The sequence below is a fragment of the Raphanus sativus genome, chromosome 6, assembly GCF_000801105.2.
Source record: "Raphanus sativus cultivar WK10039 chromosome 6, ASM80110v3, whole genome shotgun sequence".
In the NCBI taxonomy this organism is placed as follows: domain Eukaryota; kingdom Viridiplantae; phylum Streptophyta; class Magnoliopsida; order Brassicales; family Brassicaceae; genus Raphanus; species Raphanus sativus.
The window spans coordinates 23,060,096-23,078,456 of NC_079516.1; the positions used below are offsets into that span (position 1 = coordinate 23,060,096).

General features: G+C 34.1%; 3 protein-coding genes across 6 annotated transcripts; 1 reads left to right on the top strand and 2 right to left on the bottom strand.

The window, feature by feature from the left end:
* Window positions 1-7,440: 7,440 nt before the first annotated feature.
* LOC108810863 (myb family transcription factor PHL4) lies at window positions 7,441-9,973 on the bottom strand. 4 transcript variants are annotated; one of them, XM_056987601.1, is made up of 8 exons: window positions 9,828-9,973; window positions 8,959-9,513; window positions 8,632-8,833; window positions 8,447-8,523; window positions 8,296-8,335; window positions 8,113-8,170; window positions 7,965-8,034; window positions 7,441-7,858 (listed from the first exon to the last, which is right to left on the bottom strand). In XM_056987601.1, the coding sequence occupies exons 2-8, from the start codon at window positions 9,454-9,456 to the stop codon at window positions 7,709-7,711; spliced, it is 1,095 nt and encodes a 364-aa protein (XP_056843581.1). In that variant the 5' UTR covers window positions 9,457-9,513; window positions 9,828-9,973; the 3' UTR covers window positions 7,441-7,708. The 4 variants fall into 4 exon arrangements, with proteins under 4 accessions (XP_056843581.1, XP_018438440.1, XP_056843579.1 ...); XM_018582938.2 differs by having other exon boundaries at window positions 8,113-8,173; XM_056987599.1 differs by lacking the exon at window positions 9,828-9,973 and adding an exon at window positions 9,743-9,825 and having other exon boundaries at window positions 8,113-8,173.
* A 266-nt stretch (window positions 9,974-10,239) lies between these two features.
* Window positions 10,240-12,075, top strand: LOC108812383 (uncharacterized). Its single transcript, XM_018584634.2, has 4 exons — window positions 10,240-10,400; window positions 10,629-10,772; window positions 11,346-11,533; window positions 11,641-12,075. The coding sequence occupies exons 1-4, from the start codon at window positions 10,348-10,350 to the stop codon at window positions 11,826-11,828; spliced, it is 573 nt and encodes a 190-aa protein (XP_018440136.1). The 5' UTR covers window positions 10,240-10,347; the 3' UTR covers window positions 11,829-12,075.
* Window positions 12,076-12,233: 158 nt separating this feature from the next.
* LOC108812382 (xyloglucan galactosyltransferase MUR3) lies at window positions 12,234-14,443 on the bottom strand. The gene has a single exon (XM_018584632.2). It carries the CDS (start codon window positions 14,189-14,191, stop codon window positions 12,401-12,403), a length of 1,791 nt encoding a protein of 596 aa, XP_018440134.1. The 5' UTR covers window positions 14,192-14,443; the 3' UTR covers window positions 12,234-12,400.
* Between the last annotated feature and the right edge of the window lie 3,918 nt (window positions 14,444-18,361).

Below are 18,361 nucleotides of genomic sequence, written 5' to 3' on the forward strand. Positions count from 1 at the left end.
AACATTCCACAAAAGAAAAGCCATGGACATTTTTGTTTTTTTTTCTTTCAAAAAAATACAATTACTACTTCTTCTATATTTTAAATGATTGATATTTTCTTATTTGTTTTGTATTAATAAATTGATGTTGTTGAGTATAATTAATGTATTTCACTTTGGAAATAAAATAGATAACAGAAACATAAAATATGAGTGGTTGAAAATTTATTAAAAATAAATGAACCACTAACTAATAGTATTCATTTTGTTTCTAAAATAATGTCATTTTTTAACTTCTTCTTTTTTCTTGTTACATAAAAATTTTTATTTTTATAATTTTAATTAAACTTTCAGCTTAATATAACTACAAGAGCAAATCTCTCAAATAACACTTTTAAAGTTTTTATCACAAAATATCACTCAAAAAATAAAATGACCAAAATATCATATTTTTGTTTTGAAAATTTTAATTTTAATTTATTATTTTTAAAAATTTGAACACATTCCTAAAATTCACCCCTTAACTCTAAATCCTAAGTCTTAGATTAATTAACTCAATTGTTATAAATGCATATTTACCCTTCAATAAAACTTATTTTGATTATTTTTTTTTCCTTTGTCATGCTATTTTTGTGATAAAAATTTGGTTTAGTGCTATCTTGGTCTTTTTCTCTAACTCTACAAATGTATTGATTTTTTAATGTTTTCATTGGGTGAATTGGGTCAAAATACTCTAAGAAATAACAAATTAGGCAAATACCTATCACATAAAAATTGTGGGGCTTTGAAATGATACAAGATACAGGAAATGTCTTAACTGTCCTTATACTGTGAAGAAAGAGAAACCTGAAAAAACAGGTGATAACAGATTAGAAGGTAAATGGAATAAAATATTAAGTTTCTTTCAAACAAAAAAAAAATTAGGTAAACTAGGAAGAAAAGTCGTAGTGAATGTTGCCCGCTTCAACACTTCGTGCCTTCGTGGCGTCGATCTGAACCGTGGCTTCTCAAGCCGTGCTCTTCTCGCGTCGCCTTCAACCTCACCATCTAGGAGCTTCACGGACCAAGCTTCATCGTCGCGTACAGACAAGCTCCAGTCGTCGTCTTCAGCTCACCTCCGCCGGTGTGCTCCACCACGAAGCTTCTCTGCCACTCGCGTCGTCGATTCATCCACCGCGGCTCCAAGTCGACATCTACATCACCGGAATCGAACCTCACCGGAGCAGGCCTCGCATTCGTGCTTCAGATCCGGCGAGAGAGCTCGTGTTCTCCATCAATGGAGATCTCTTTGTTTATTGCAGAACAGGTCCCTGAGCTTCTGATACTTCACAAAATCGCCCCAGAGAATGTCATAATTTGTAGCATTGGTCCCTCTGGTTCTGTATTATTTCGTTGAGGCCCCATACGTTTCTGATTTGCAGAAATAACCTTGCAAATTGACCCAAAACTTCTAATTATACACTCTAGCCCCTATGATATGCGAATGAGTATGCAAATACAACATAAGGACCTAAATGCAACCTAATTTGATCATAATAAGCTAAAATATGAATCTAAAACTCATCAAAATCAAGAGATATCACATTCATTAAAGAAAAACAAAATAAAATCAGTCTAAAGCGCAACTTGAACCCGGGAAACGAACTCGAGAGTATCAACTTAAACCACCAGACCATTTTAACATATTTGAATATAGCTCGCAAACTTTATAATATGACCCTTTATAGCCGAAAATGGTATTCAAGGAAATTTAGCTTATTTGTTAGATTAACCTTAGAAATAGTTTGATGGTTTGTATTTAGCTAGAGAACAGAAACATCGGGTTAAAATAAAATTTATGTTGCTAAAAATAGTTATGGAAATTAATTTAGGATTTTAGCATGTTTTATGATGTTAATATATATGCTAAACATATTATTAACCGGGTAACTCTTTGTGTGTAGGATATGTTTTATGATGTAAATATACACTAAACAGATTATTAACCGGGGATGACTGCGTGTATAAGGTTTGGTTAAAATAAAATTTATGTTGCTAAAGATAGTTGTAGAAATTAATTTAGGATTTTAGCATGTTTTATGATATAAATATACGCTAAACAGATAAATAACCGAGTAACTCTTTGTATGTATAGGGTTAAAACCGACTGCTAACAGTGTGCATTGGCATATCACACAAGAGGAAGTCCAAAAAAGTTATTAACCGGATAACTATTTTGTCTTGTCACATTTATGATAGAAATGTGAACAGCTAAGACATTTTATATAACCAAATAATGTTTATAACGCTAAATCAGTTATTTAAAAGCCAAAAGATATATTTGCCTAATCCAAAACATGTGTGTTAAACAGTAAATAGGATAGCAGAAAATGCTGATTTTTTTTATATATATGTCTTTCCTCCGCCGGATCGGATGAGTCAATTCCATTGTTTATGTTAGCATGTTAAATAATTCAATAAAAAGCTAAACGTGACCGTTTAACATTTTTACTGAGCCGGCTAAGACATTTTATACAACAATACACACAAAACTTTGTAGTTAAAAAAGTTCGGGCCCTTGATAAATATAGTAACATATTATTAACAGCGAAACAAAAGATTCAAGAATGCAGGGACTAGTGCTGCAAATTCAGAACTTTTGCCTGGGCTAAATTGTCACAATCAGAAGTTAAAGGGATGAATTGAGGACGTGTCTGCAATTTACAAAGTCGTGGACCAATATAAAAATTACCAAAAGCCCAGGGACCTGTTTTGCAATAATCTGTGAAATCACCATTGGAAGAGATTCGAGGTTGGCTTCAACGCGAACAACGTCGAGTCTGTTACAGTGCGACAGAAATTGGAGCTCGGGACTGGTCTTGCCATAACTGATTCGCGAAGGAGGATAGCTCGAGAATTGGAGTTCGACGGTGAAGAGGGCCAGTCGCGGCGGAGGTCGTTGTAGTGTCTCGGAGGAGACGAGAACCCTGCGAGGAGACGACTTGGACCAGAGATCTCCTGGTGGACGCGTCAGAGAGGAGCTGGAGCTCGACAGTTGAAGACACGGCCTGGCTTGAGAATCCATGGTGGAGGACGACGGCTAAGGCTGGGTTGAGAGGAGTGCCACCGGTATTTGGGTTGTTCCTATCGACATGATTAGCAGGCTGAGGAACGGAGGGTGGAGAATCATTCGAAACGGAAAGGAAAATGATGTGGATGAAAGCTGAATATAAGATGGGGGATTCAAAAGAAAAAAGATGGGGGATTCAAAAAAATTTTGAGATTCACAATTTCTTGAGTTAATGGCGAAGTTTCTAAAATTTAAATCTATCCACTTGAGTTGACCAAAAAAGTTTATCTACTTGCCTACAAAATTTCCGTGTAAGCTTGGTTTGTCAGAAAAAGAAAATATTAAAGAAATATATGTGCGTAGAGATTCAATCAGGTAACCGGTTGCTCTCGTACAAAAAAGAAGAAGGGTAAGAGGGTAATTCAATAGACTGACACATGCATTGGAAACGTAAAATGTGTATATACCTAATTAGCATATAAATGTTGGTGTAGAGTGCAATTATTCTTTCATCTACTTTATTAAAACAGAAGTACATATATGGATTAACCCTACAAGTTGCACAGTATTTACGCCTAAATGCCACTGAGAATTAAATTAAACTACCTAATTTAATGTTTGTCTTTTCCTGTTGAGTTAATGTGTTGTCCTAATATAAATTAAGTTACCTATTTTAATGTTGTCTTTTCAGTTGAGTTAATGTGTTATCCTAATATAAAATTTAATTTTTTTTTTCTATTAAATCAGTTTCGAAATTATTTAAAATTTTATTAATGTTGTCTTTTCAGTTTAATAAATACATTTCCTAATTCTAAATTTACCACATTTAATGATAACTAGATTTTGACCCGCACGCCCGTGCGGGTGTATTTTCTATAAAATATATTGCTATTTATTTTCCATATCAATATTAGAGTTGGATAAAAATCTGAATCCAAAAAATCGAACCGATCCCGATCTAAAAAGAAGTACCAAACCTGAACAAAAATTTATTAAATATCCAAATTATTTAAAATTTTGGTATTTAGAGAACTGAAACCAAATCCGATTCGAATCAAAGTATTTCGGATAACCGAATGTATTCGAAATAGATTTATATACTTATATATATATTTTAGATTTAATGTATTTAAAAACATCGAGAATATATATGATACTTTTAAGTTGGTTTAAATAAATGATAATATATATATAAATAGTCATATGTAAATATCTAAAATCATTAAAATACAATCAAAACACCAAAAATATTGAAAATAATTATTGATTCTCTATCAAAATATTTAAATAAAACCAATTTATATGTTAAGTTTAGATATTCTGACATATATTATTCAAATTTATATAGAATATATTATTTTGTTTATATACTTTGAGAAATTTAAAGTATATAATGAATTTTAAAAATAGTTTAAATGGGTTATCCGAACCCGAACAAACCCGCAAAGATATAAATTGAATCCAAACCAAAATTTAGAAATATCCGAATGAGACTGAAATCTTTGACCTGAACCGAACCCGAATGGGTACCCGAACGCCCACACTAATTCACGATCTATTTTTTTCTTTTAAAAACATAGTAAACATATAATCAATAGTATTTTATATGTACTATCATATATATAATCACTTATATCATATTTTTAAAATTAAATGTGAAATAAAAAAATCATAATTTAAGTTGGTATATGAAATGTGACTTTTTATTGTATTTTTCTTATATATATTGAAATTGTTTTCAATAATGGTTATTGGAAAATATTTTAGTAAAAATAAATTTTTGAATATATGTATATGTTGAATCAATTTTTGATATAAATCAACTTTAAATCATTATTTTGATTTGAAATATATATATATATATATATTTTAATTTTGTTTTATGATTGTTCTAGACCAATGATATTTTTAGATAATTAGATTAACTAATTTTTGTATATTTTAAAGTTGACCCAAATAGATAGTTTTTCATAATATAATAGATTTTCAATTTTTCTTAATAAGATAAATTCATTCTTTTCTTAATATACTGTTATATGGTTTCCGAACAACATTATATTTATATTGCTATTCATATTTTCAAAAAATCTTTTTAACTGGTATTCATGTTTCCAAACAAACCTATTTTTTAAACTGCTATTTTCCAAACAAACATATTTTTAAAATTGTTATCCATGTTGAGTACTTCAATTTTAATAATATAGATGTCCAGTTTAAGAAAGATTTATAAAAGTTACTAAATTAATGACATATAATAAACTTGAAAATATTAAAGAGAACAATTCATATATTGTGTGTAACTCAATATTACAAAACGAAACTTCAATCTATTAAACAGAACAGTTCAAATATTAAACTCTTTCATGTGTCTAATAAATTTGTGGTTATGTGAATTATGAGTATGAGCATAAAATAATGGTTAGATATATAGTTAGAATAAAAGCAGTTAGGGTTGTAGGTTAATAATATAAACAAAACAAAGATCCTGTACATATTTTGTCAATATAAAAAACAAAACAAAGACCCATTAATAGCTGTAAAAAACGAATGGGCTATATGATAATAAGGCTTTGACGGTGAAATGAGTCGATTAATTTAGGATACTTTCTTTAATTAAGACCAGTGGCATTCAGTGGTAAATAATGAGAAGAAATAAGGGTTATTTCCCATTTGTACTTCACTTTTAATAGGATAGATAAAAATCGCATATGATATGGTATGAGATCACTATCTTTTAATATTCGAACCAAAACAATTTTTATGTTAAGTTTAAGTTTAAGTTTTTGCCATACATTATTCAAATTTATTTGTTATATAAATTTTTACTTTTATATTTTAAGAATTTTATTTTTTTTAAAACAATTCAAATGAGTTATCCGAACCAGAGCATGAACCGAAATTATAAATACCGAATGAGGCTAAAAACTTTCACCCCAAAAATCTAAAACCCAAAGAGACATGAATCAAATCCGAATGAATATACGAACGCCCATCTCTACTACAAGATATAGAAACTGAATCACTTTATTTATTTTCAAAAAATTATTTTCCATTGATTTTCTCATTAGTCTACAGTAATTATGAAAACTAATTGTCAAAATCCAATCTGAAAATTATTGAACACGTAAGCCCATTTATAACGAATTAACAGTTAGATCAAATATATATTATATTACATTTCATTTTTTTTACAAATTATAATCTTAATTTTTATGTCACAAATTTGTTAAAAGTCTAATAATTATTTATTCTTACAAATTTTACAAGTAACGTATCATGTTTAATAGCATACTAACCATATTGTGTATTTTCATACTTATCATTTAAAAACTTTGTTTGTTATATATCTTACACATACATCTAATCATATAAATGTTAGATTTGTTTAGGTGATCTCCAGTGTTGGTGATACATTTTACGTTAAACGCAAAAATATAAAATTACTTAATTTAATATGATTACATTTACAAATATAACATTTAGTACACCCAAATTAAGATTTAAAATTAAATACCGAGTGTGATTATTTTTTAACAAATTTATATTAATATAAATTCCAAATATTTGGAATTCGAAAGCATTATGACCCACACCTATACTATTTTAATTAGGATAACTGAATCTATATAAGAATATTTTATTGAAATTTAATTTTTGTTATAACTGCAAAAATTACTTTTCGATATAAATTTATTATCAAATATTACAAATACATCATTTAATAAAAAAAAAACAGACCGCACGGGTCAAGATCTAGTTTATATTCAAATTCTAGTGGTAGAAATTCATAATTAATAAAAAGCTAAATGCATGTCAATAACTTTTTTTAATCCTTGTAAAAAATGTTGACACTCTTTTTGAAATGGATGGAGAGGAAGTTAATAGATAAGTAAGTTTATGTAAACTCTTAATATGGAAATACATAAACAAATATAAATACAGAGAGACTATTAGCTAAATATGACTTTTCTATGTACACAGACTTGATAAACAAAAAAAATTGACATACTCATTTCTAAACGTATTATTTTTTTGATTAATAAACTTATTACTTTAAATTTATTGATTTAATCTTACACAGTAATATATAAATGATTAAATAACTAATATTTTAATTTAATTCACATACTATTAAGTTGAAGTTTGTGACTTTTTCTTTGGAAAACAATATATAAATGCATGTTTTTGTACAGCTAGTAAAAATGTAAAATACATATCCCTGATCAGAAATGCAATTCAAGTAATTATTTAGCCATTTGTTTCTTTTACTGTAGTGAATAAATTTTCCCTTGTTTCATTCATTTCCTTCCATGTTTTCTTTGCATTTCATAATGATGAATTAATATTTTACAAGAGCTGATGTTTAATAATATGTAAATAAAAACCAGAAACACACAGCTGACAGGAAGAAGAAAGTCGAAAATATCATTTAGTTTTAATTTACCTAACACTAATTAAAACTAGAATCTGCATTCAGATTACATCCCAAAGATTGGAAAATTCTATCAAACCTATTGCTCTTTATTTTTGTTTCTTCCTACTGAGCTGAATCAGAAAACAGTTTTACCAAGAGAGAAAAGGCACTAAGAAAGCTCCTAATCTAATAAGTCAAAACTCTACTTCACAAAAACATCATTTTCAGTTTTCTGATGTATCTCACGTTTGGAGAACCCATTCTCTTCATTCATTGTTTCTCGGACGCTTTGATCTCCGAGAATCTGCCTCCTCTTCTTCTTTCTCCGGTTTGCCAAAACCCAAATTTTGCTTTTCAATCATCATGAGCAGTGCTTTACCCTGTTTTTCTATCTGAAGTTGCATCTTTCTTTGAATCTGAAACCACCATCCAAAACAAATATCCATTTGTTCAACTGTTAGCATGCAACGAACTACAAACAAAGCTAAACAAGGCATATATAAGTGTTCATCGTTGCTGTACCTCGAGCTGTTCATGCAGTTGCTTCTGAACTTCCATCTGAATTCGCAGCGCCTCAGTTATATACATCCCCCTGCCAAATCAAATAAATTAGATTTATTAGACAGGGTCTCGTTAGAAATGGAATAGAACTTGTGAAATGGTATGTCACCCTTTCGTATCAAGAGATGTAACATGCTCACGAGGTGTCAACTTCGTCTCGAGCGAACCTGCTAAAACCATCAGACGACATATCACAATAAAAGTATAACAAGAAAGATAAACAAAAAATCGCAGTAATACTTTCTCCTCATCATAAGAAAGGAGCATATGAACATTCAGAGTCAGTATCTACCTTGTGATGGTTCTGGTATGTGTCTAGCTGTCCTATATTTCTGCAATGTGAGAATAGAAATAATGTTGGCTTTTATTTTTATCAACAGATTATTCTGTAGAATTAGTATTGAACATAAAACGCTAGGAAGAAAGAGAAAAAAAAAGTAAACCTGCAAATGACTTTTGACATGATATATAGTCAGGCCTTCAACTTTCATATGCTTCAGCACGGCCTTGGGTTTTGCGTCTGCGTTAAAGAAGACACTGAATCAGAGCACAAAAACAGAACTTCTTCATCATTGTTAACTCTTTATCTAAAAAAACGGAACGGAAAGAGAAGAGAAGATGCTCTCACTTTCCATGCCACCAAGCTGGTTAACAGCCTCAACAAAAGCTTCATGAAGTTCTGGTGTCCAACGCACACGTCCTTTAGCTGCTGCCGCGGCAGTATTATTACTGGTGAAACTGTTGTTGCTGTCTGTCCTAGCAATAGGACAAGTCTGGTGCAGAACGAGTCGGGGTTGTTGAATCTGTGATTGCAGAGTTGGTTCCCGGACCTGAAACAACAATAACCATAGCATCAGTCTCTTCATTAGAGTGCTAATGAAGATGTAAAGAAGGATATTTGGAGACTAGAGAAACACAATATTTATCGCAAAAAAAATCATAAGGTGGAAACAACCTTGGAAGCAGGAGAGGTGGAACTGGTGTCAAGGAAAAGATCGTTCCAGAGAGTAGACATTAATGGATTCTCATCATCAGTAATCAATTCTGCCAAGTCACTTTGTCTGGGAATAATGTCATTATCAGATGTCAGGATGCCACCATCCTCCTCCTCCTCCATTCGAATGGGAATATCCAAAGGAAAGCCAAAAAGGTCATCAGGGATTGAAGCTGGTTCCCAATCTAAAATATTAGAGATGAAAGGTATGTCACTGCTGCTTCCAATGTGAGACATCATGGAAGGGTGGTTGTGGTGATCATTTGAATATATATTATTGTGGCCAACTGCTGCTCCACCATCATCAGAGAGTAAATGATAGGGCGGCCTTTCCATGAATTGATTGCGTTCTGAACTGAAGGATATGTCTACTGCTTCGACGGAAGGGCTTGGTACTGAAGAAGTGTGCGCAAGGTTACTCAACTCCCTCCGAGTTGACCTAAAAGGGCGAGTCTCCATTGTTGTTCTTGAAAACTATTTTGAAAGCAGAATTTTCGAGAATCCAAATAGATGGATCTGCAACAAGTAAACAGATGTTAAGAAAATGAAGATGTCCATCATGCAAAACCAAATCGTTGAAACACAAGAGAGAGAGAGAGAGAGAGACTCCAAATTACAGACAGAACACAAAAACATTAGTTCAACGTTTTCACTTTAAGAAAACTGGAAACCTTCGTTAAGGGTAGCGAAACATTTTATCACCAAATCAAACAAATGATTCATTAAGTTAAAATAAAAGATATACAAAGTCTACTGCAAAGCAAACATAGTCGAATCCAGTAGATCGACAGTTATGTTTGGAGCCTAGAGATAAGAATCGAAATTCTCACCTACAAATTCATGATAAACCCAAACCCCCCAGAAGAATAATCAAATCGAGAAGCGTCAGAAGATTCTAAGGTATCTTTTCCCACCGATATTGGCGGGTAACTAGGGATACTTCAACCGTAGCAATCTCTCTCTCTCTCGTTATACTGGGGCCACTAACTTTGTTGCATTCTAATAATACATTTATTTTCCTTTACGTACATTTAAAATAATTATGTTAAAAATTATTTAGAAAATACATCCTTCATGAAGAAAAAGTTTTAGAAAATTTGTTTTAAAATATAAATTCTAAAGTTTTCAATGAAATTTTATTAATTAATAATAAAAATATTAAAGTGAAAAAGTTAATTGAGTTGTTAAATTATTATTTTAAAACCTAAATTCTTTCATATTTACTTGACCAAAAACAATTCTTAAAATAGAAAAAAAAATGACGGCAGCAAAACCCCAAACCCTATAGATCTCCTCCGCCCTACCGAGATGCTCCGGGTCAAAAATCCTGCAAAATTCACCTGAGCTAAAATGTTTGCGAGGCGTCTCACTTCTGTCTTCAAACGATCTTCGACTTCAACTAGGTATGTCGATCTCTGAGTTTGAGCATGTAATTCGATCGAGATTAAAACCTAGTGGTTGGGTTTCGATCTTGCAATTAAAATGCGATCGTCGTGCCCATCTTAGGCCTCGTTTTGGTTCTACGAATTGAAAAAAAAATCATCTCTATCGGCCGATTTCGAAATCTATCTAGAGAAGAAACGCTTGGATCGATTATTAAATGTCTTGTTTTGTTTTATTGGGGGAACAAGCTCGTCGGAGAAGGCAGCAGGGAAAGAAAATGGGACGTTGGGGTCTTTTGGTCGGAAGGCAGTGTCTTTTGTCTTGATTACAGTCACTGGTGGTGTTGCTTTGAGTGCTCTCGACGACCTTTCTATCTATCGCGGTTGTAGCAGGTTATCATCTAATCATCCTTATATCTTTTCATAAATTCAAAAAAAAAAAAATTGCATTGAGTGTCTTCACATTGTGAGAAGACTCTATGCTTTGAATGACTTGAGAGTTGAAATACTTACAAACGAAATTCAGCTCTTGTCGTTTAAGTTGTTCAAAATGGTGAGATGTGTCACTGTTTCCGTTGTGGCTTGTTTTTGTGCATCTACTTAAGCAGTGTAACCTTTTGCTTGCTTGAGAGAGCACCGTTTTGTGACATTGTTCTCACTGTTAACAAGGATATACTCTTGTGTATTTCTGTTTATCTTGTGCTTGTATCGCCAGTTTACAAAGTAATGCTACTTCTTCTTCTTCTTCTTCACTAGGAATCAATTACGAAGCCGTAATAATGTCCAGACCAATCATCTTTACAAGTTCTACTATGTGCACCATTTGTTATTTTGTTGTGCATTCTATCATGTATGAATATCTCTCTGCTCCTTGTATCACTTACCAAATCAGTTTTTGTAAGAATGTAGTAGTTGCATTGTTGATTTCTCAAAATAGTTGGTCTTTCTTATGCATAAATATTTCAGCAAGGCCATGGAGAAGGTGATGAGGAATAAGGCTATGATCGAAGCTATGGGAGAGCCAATTGAGAAAGGGCCATGGTACAATGCCTCACTAGCTGTTTCTCAGCAAAGGCACTCTGTCTCTTGTTCCTTTCCTCTGGTTGGCCCACAAGGCACCGGAATCTTGCATCTCAAAGCTGTTCGCAATGGAGGTATAATATTCTCATCTCATTGTGCAAATATGTGTTAGATATCTAGATTTGCCATTTTCTCTCACTCATTTTTTCTTTTTTTTTTCTTTTTGGGTTTCTTGGAACAGAAGATAGCTTGTTTGGGTTTCTCCAGCAAAGGGACTGGGACATTCTGATTATGGACGCACTTGTCCACGTCCCTTCAAACGATGGACCCCAACAAACCTTGAGAATCGACATCTCTGACTATACTCCTCCTTCGGCTGCTACAGACTACAAACCTTCTTCCGAACCAGAAAAGCCAGAGATTAGCTAAGAAGAGAAAGAATACTACGTAAGCTTTTGTGGATCACCTTGCTAGAGTTTTATTCCTTTCCTTGATGTTCTTCTGTGCGACAAGTATACCAACAAGATGTTTTGTGTACTGACAAATAAAAACATAATTCTTTTTGGTACTATACAAAAGTTGAATACATGACTGGTAAAACTAACCAGTACGTTTGGATTTTGGATGTTGAATACATTGGTTATGCAATCAAGCGTATTTTTATTGTGTTTGTTTATTGATTTGACATATGTGGAGACTCTAATGCTTTTCTGCATATTTACAATAGTACAATCTCTTAAACAAGTAAACACAGCACTGATTTGAGCTTAAAACTTGAAAGGGGTCACTTGCAATTATTAATCTCTGTGGGTTGCTGATGCTGATACAACAAGATGCTGAAACAAACTGATCTCTATGAACCTGGAGAAACTACATTTTTGATACCAAATACAACAACAAAATAATAGATCATTCTTTTCTTTTCTCTTTGTCCGTATAACAACAATGATATAACCAAAAGCTATATCTCAAAAACCGTAAACAAAATGTTGGTTGGTTCTTTACTGTGTCTTATCTCTTTGTTCACTCTTCCATGAATTCTTAGCTGCATCTGCCGAAATGGTCGTGCCTCCATTCCCTTCGCTGCTGCTATCTTCTCCAGGCTTCGGTTTCGAGAAGAACGGGTCCCACACGTGTCCCCCAGCTTCCCGCTGGCCTTCCTCCAGCAACGCATACTTCCAGCTGTTCTCCTCCACGAAGTTGTCATACTCGGTTCGACCCTCGATCATGTTCTTCCTTAACCGAGTCACCTTGTCTATGATGGCCTCCACCGAGACATCAAACGCATCCTTGAGCGTCTCCAGTTCTGATCTCGGGTCTGCGTAGATCAGCCCTGGGATGAGTTTTATCACGTTCTCCCTCATGATCTTGACCTGCTCCGGTGGAATCTGGAGGAGTCGTTCCTCGATGCTCATGTTTCTCTTCCGGATATCATCCTCAGGGATGAACACCGAGTAGGTCGTGTAGTTCTTGGGTAGATGCCACGTGTACTGAGTGTAGGCTGATCCCGGGTGGAAGAAAACAGGTATGCACCCCGCAAGCATCGAGTCAAAAGCCGATCTCCGTGTGTAAGAGTCCCCCTGCGGCTGAAGACAGAAGAGAGAGCCTTGAAACATGTGCATAATGCTGCTCGGTGCGTGACACTTGCTCTCCCCAAAATCACATTCCAGCAGCTTCCCAACCTTGGAGTTCCTGCACTGGTCGATGATCTGCCCTCTGATGGACTTGGGGTTGTCCGGTCTTGGCGCTCCGGCGAAAGAGAAAAGCCACTTCCTGTCGAGGTTCCTCATCCGCTCTTGCCACTCAAACACCTCAGAGTCTTTCGCTGGATGGAAGTAGGTCGGGTAAGGGATCCCAAAATCGTTAGCGTTCCAGGGACTAGACTCGACGACAAGCATAGACATGTTCTTGGCAGCTGGTAAGAAGAGAAGCTTGTTCCCCCAATCGTTCTCTTCTTCAGACAACCTCCTGAAGTCCCAAGTGATCCTACCGGCAACAAGGAAATGATCTTTCCCTCTCATGATCTCCCACTCAGGCCGCTTCATTAACCAATCAACCAACTCGAGAGACGCGGCGTCCCTGGTGGAGATGTTGTACCCCCAGAGGTACCTAGCGATGTCGAAACCGGCGTAGAAGGGAACGAAAATGGCGGCGGCGAGGGAGGAGTCGTTGGTCAAGCATTTGTACTGTTTCATCCGGTTGCTGAAGATGACGTCGACGGCGAACTGGTTGGTAGCGTACCAGCCTTGATCGGAGAAGACACCTTCGACGTTCTCGAGGGGAGGGCCGAGGCCAGCGTTGGTGGTGAACTTGCACATGTTGGTCCAGAGGCTGAGCTTCTTGCAGTCACGAAGCATGTCCTCGTTGAACTTGGCGGGGAGATCGTGGACGTAAATGTACTTGCCGCCACAGGGATCGCTCTTGTTCTCTGATGTCTTCAAAGCTCTCACAAACGAAAACTCTTGAGACTTAACGGTCTCCGTAGAGTTAGCTAACGGAGCAGGAGGGAGTCTGTCTTTGGGAGGGTGGAGAGGGAACTTATCTACGCGAAGAGAGATTGATTGTGATGGTTGAGGTTGGAGCTGGATCTGTTGTTTGGGAATGTTAGGGTTGGTGCTTCCTAAGACAGAGAAATGGAAGCAGAGGAGGAGTGCCCAGAAGAAGAGGGATATAGAGACCAATAAATAGATTCGATTGTTTTGATTCTTCCCCTCGTTTCCTTTCTCCGTTGGCTCTGTTGGAGCAACTCCTTCTTCTGCTGACCGACGCCTCATTGCAACCCTCGGAGTCATCTAGAGTCTTTCTACAAGATCTTATTCAAACCTAAACCCAAGCTCAAGCTCAGAAGAAGAAGATTTTGAGATGAAGGTACAGCAATGAGGAACTCAAGAAGAAGGTGGTGGTGATTAGAGCTTTTTGATCCGAAAGATCTAAAGTGGTCTGAAAGGGAAGATGAATTGTGTTTTCAGATTGAAGAAGATCAATGAGTTTATTCTTTCACCTGGTTTGCTCTCATCACCACCGTCATAGAGAGAGAGAGACAGAAAAAAAAAACAGAGTTTTATTTAAGAATTTAGTTTTCAGATTCAGAGCGCACGTTAGTCGGAACGCTAAATATGCGCCGTAAGTTCTTCTTCTTACTTGTCGGTGACCAGTGGAACCTTGCCACGTATGTTATTTCTTTGCTGACATGTCGGCTACAGGGGTCTATGAGGTCAGCTTTGTAACCTTCCTCCTTTGACTCCGCTTCTTCGCTCGTAACGTGATTATTCCGGCGAGCGCGTGGAAATTACTCCACGTGTACTGATGGGATAGGGTGTTATACGCACACAAACGACGAAATTTAATAGCAAAGCTTAAAGCAAAAACACGTTGTAACATGATGATTACTTCAAGTTAATCCCCATCATTTGACCGACTTTCTTCCCCCTCCGCTAATTAAGGCTTCGAATGGTAAAAGCGGTTCAAGCAGTGCAGATCAAGCGGATCAAGCGGATCAAGCAGGATAAGTGTATATCAAGCAGATCAAGCAGGAGAAGTGCAGATCAAACGGATCAAACAGAATATGCAGGAGAAATGCGGAACAATCAGAACAAACAGTTATTATAGTTCAGAACAAACAGTTATTATAGTTCTAAATGAAAAAGTCCAAATAAATGTTTAAAAGATTATAATAAAATATATCAAAATATATAATATATAAATATAATACATAAATAACAAAAATTATTGCACTAAATTCATAAAGTCACAATTTTAAAATAAAAACTTAATGATATATCTCTTCCATTATTGTTCATATTTCAATTATATTACTATATATTTTCATAATACATATCATAATAAAATATATAAATGAAATATACATCTCCTCTTCATAAGTATACATATTTAAATTATATTACTATATATTTGCGTGATACAAAATACGCATCTCTTATATTAGTATACATATTTAAACTATATTACTATAGATATACATAATATATTGAAATATGTATTATATTAAAATGATTATTTTAAAAAGTAAAAATTATATGACAAAAAATAATAAGTAAATATATGATAATTTTGTATTGTTAAAGTTGTAAATAAAATAAAGTAAAAATATTATATTTATAAGACTAGATAAATATATTTTAAAGTTATGTGTTGTAACAAAGTTATTTATTGACCAAACAAAAAAAAAGCAGATCAACACCACCAAATGTTAGCGGATGAGATCTGCATGCAGATCTCCTGCTTTTTTCACAAAAAGACAAAAAATATTGAACTGCATGCAGATCTCCCGCTTGAACTGCTTTTACAAACAGAAAATTGTGAATGGTGAATGCAGTGCGGGAGAACTGCATGTGGCGGGAGAACCGCACTTGTCCCGCTGCTCCATTCGGACCCTAAATATTTCCATGACATGAGTACACAACTCTTGACCACTCTGTTTAAAATCGTGTGCTATTTTTTTTGTGTATTAGAACTTTTAGAATAAGTTTAGTTAGGAATCTTTTTCATTGGGACCAAAGAGATTTTCATCATAATGTCCAACTGAGTGATGATTGTAAGCACGTAAAAAAGTTCTCCCAAGACATCAGAAACTACTCTGATATTAAGGCTTCGAATGGTAAAAGCAGTTCGAGCGATACAGATCAAGCAGATCATGCAGATCAAGTGAAACAAGTGCAGATTAATCAGATCAAGCAGGATAAGTGCAGATCAAGCGGATCAAGTGATTTGATATAATTATAAATGGTAAAAACAGTTAAATAATGCAGATTATATATTTAAAGATTAAAAAAAATATAACTAAATAATCAAATATAGATTGTTCAAAAAATAAAATCAAATATAGAATATTAAATACAAAACATAAGGAAAGTTAAATTAACAATTTTTAAAAAGTATTTTGATTTGCGCATAATATATTTACGATATCATCTGAAAATTATGATACATATGATATCTACTAACGACATTCTGGAAAGATTTACAAAGACCTAGAAAAGCATGAGCTAGCTTCGGGTTAGAAATCATTTTGAATCCAAAAAAATGAACCAAATCCGATCATAGTATCGACCTGAACCAAAATCGACTAAATATTTGAAAATATTTGAACGGGTTATCCGAATCGAACTCGAACAAAAAATTTACAAAAATTTTAATGGGGTTGAAATATTTAATCCCGGAAATTCAAAACCTGAATAGACCCGAACCAAACCAAAATGACTATTCGAATACCCATCCTTAAGTTAGTCAATAACAAGAGCAATTATATTATTATGCATATTCTAACAACTTTTATCTAATTATTTCGACAATAAGTTAAATCAAATAATACTTTTGAAATGACGTAAGTCTAGAAAAAATGATTTACAAAATATTTTAGCTCTTATTGTTTTAACTATTAATTGATGTTCTGCCAAGTTATATAATAATATATAGCAGACACATTAATTTAAATATAAATTAAATGCAAATGTTATATTTTTGACAAAGTCAATAATATTTTACGTGAGACAGAGGAGCAACACTAGTGAATTGAATGAGTACAATTGAATTTTTAGTAGTTGTGGAAGAATGAGCGAGAAAAACTGTTTATTAGCTAGGGAAAAAAAGAAAAATTGTTGAACAGCTGCAAAAATGGTATAGTTGCAGGAGAAGCAGAGAACTGCTTTTTTTTTACAGAAAAAGACAAAAAACTAACATAAGACAGTTCTTCTGCCTTTTAATTTTAAAGCAAAAAAAAAAAAAAACGTGAATGACAAATAAAGTGCAGATCACCCCATGTGGCAGGAGAACTGCTTTTGATCTGGTCTTCCATTCATACACTAAATCAGAGTCATTCGCTTGCCAACTTTCTTACTAACTGAATATTTGGAATTTAAGTTGTTTTTTTTAAAGCTAATTCTAGTCTTGAGTTTTGTTTTTGCATTATTTTTTTAAATTATTATTAGCGTCTATATACGGTGGTAAAATATGTTCCTAAATAACTTGTTGCGTGTATACATGTCAAATTTGCGATGGGGATTTGCACTTGAACTTCGAAAATGTGTGCCGTCTGCGTCGGTGGTGTGGGAACTGAATTTGTATATGTATTTCTGAAGTATTTAAAGGAGAAGACTTCGTATGGATCTCACGCATCATAGTCATAAATATCAAAGCGAGCACCACAAACACAAAATAAATAGAAGCTTTGAAGGGACAAACGTGGCCGTGGGAGTGGGGAAGTCTCAGTTTGTGCTCCCCAATGTACAACTCACATGGATAGCACCACCCAAGTACTTGCATTTAACATTATTTTATAATGCAGATTTGATGCGAGTAGTAATGGCCTAGCATTAACTTTCTTCTTCCAACTATAGAAAATACATTTTTATTAACTTTTGATGCTTCAAGTTCAATTATTTGTTACAATTGGTGGACATGCAAAGGGTGATTCGCAAAAGTAGGGGATTCGGATATGAATTGACAAATTCATACTAATTGAAAAATATATATTCCTCAAAGATTCGCGAATCAATAAAAGCAGGATGAAATGGTCTTATAAATACTTAAGTCACTAGTTACAATCCGGCCGCTGAGATTGTGATTGGTACGTAGTGCTTATTACAACTCAGAACCCCGTAGCCTCAGTGACTTTCGTCACGTTTGCACCACTAGACAGACTTCTCTACCGAATTTGCATTTTTTTGGGATAACTCAATTACTCAAAACGTGTCTAGCCTATTCCTTACAGCGACATGATATTAGCTCTATATGCTTTTCTTGTTTATTGAGGTCTCCCAAAGTTCTTTACATTTTCTTTTCTACAGCTAGAAGCAAAGTGCTATATACTATGAGATATGCATCACTAGATTCATTACCCACCTTTAAATATAACCGAGTTAAACTATCCTGAAGGTGTACTTCAACTTTTCCCAAGGTTTAACTTATATTGAACACATGTACAAGTTGAAACGTCTTTGTGC

Excerpts from the sequence above, each read along its gene's own strand:
- LOC108812382 (XM_018584632.2), bottom strand. The coding sequence starts at position 14,191 with ATGACTCCGAGGGTTGCAATGAGGCGTCGGTCAGCAGAAGAAGGAGTT.
- LOC108812383 (XM_018584634.2), top strand. The coding sequence starts at position 10,348 with ATGTTTGCGAGGCGTCTCACTTCTGTCTTCAAACGATCTTCGACTTCA. Across the intron at positions 10,401-10,628 it reads CGATCTTCGACTTCAACTAG|CTCGTCGGAGAAGGCAGCAG; the intron begins GTATGTCGATCT and ends TGGGGGAACAAG. Across the intron at positions 10,773-11,345 it reads ATCTATCGCGGTTGTAGCAG|CAAGGCCATGGAGAAGGTGA; the intron begins GTTATCATCTAA and ends TAAATATTTCAG.
- LOC108810863 (XM_018582938.2), bottom strand. The coding sequence starts at position 9,456 with ATGGAGACTCGCCCTTTTAGGTCAACTCGGAGGGAGTTGAGTAACCTT. Across the intron at positions 8,524-8,631 it reads CCAGCTTGGTGGCATGGAAA|ACGCAAAACCCAAGGCCGTG; the intron begins GTGAGAGCATCT and ends TCTTTAACGCAG. Across the intron at positions 8,336-8,446 it reads ATGTCAAAAGTCATTTGCAG|AAATATAGGACAGCTAGACA; the intron begins GTTTACTTTTTT and ends CTCACATTGCAG.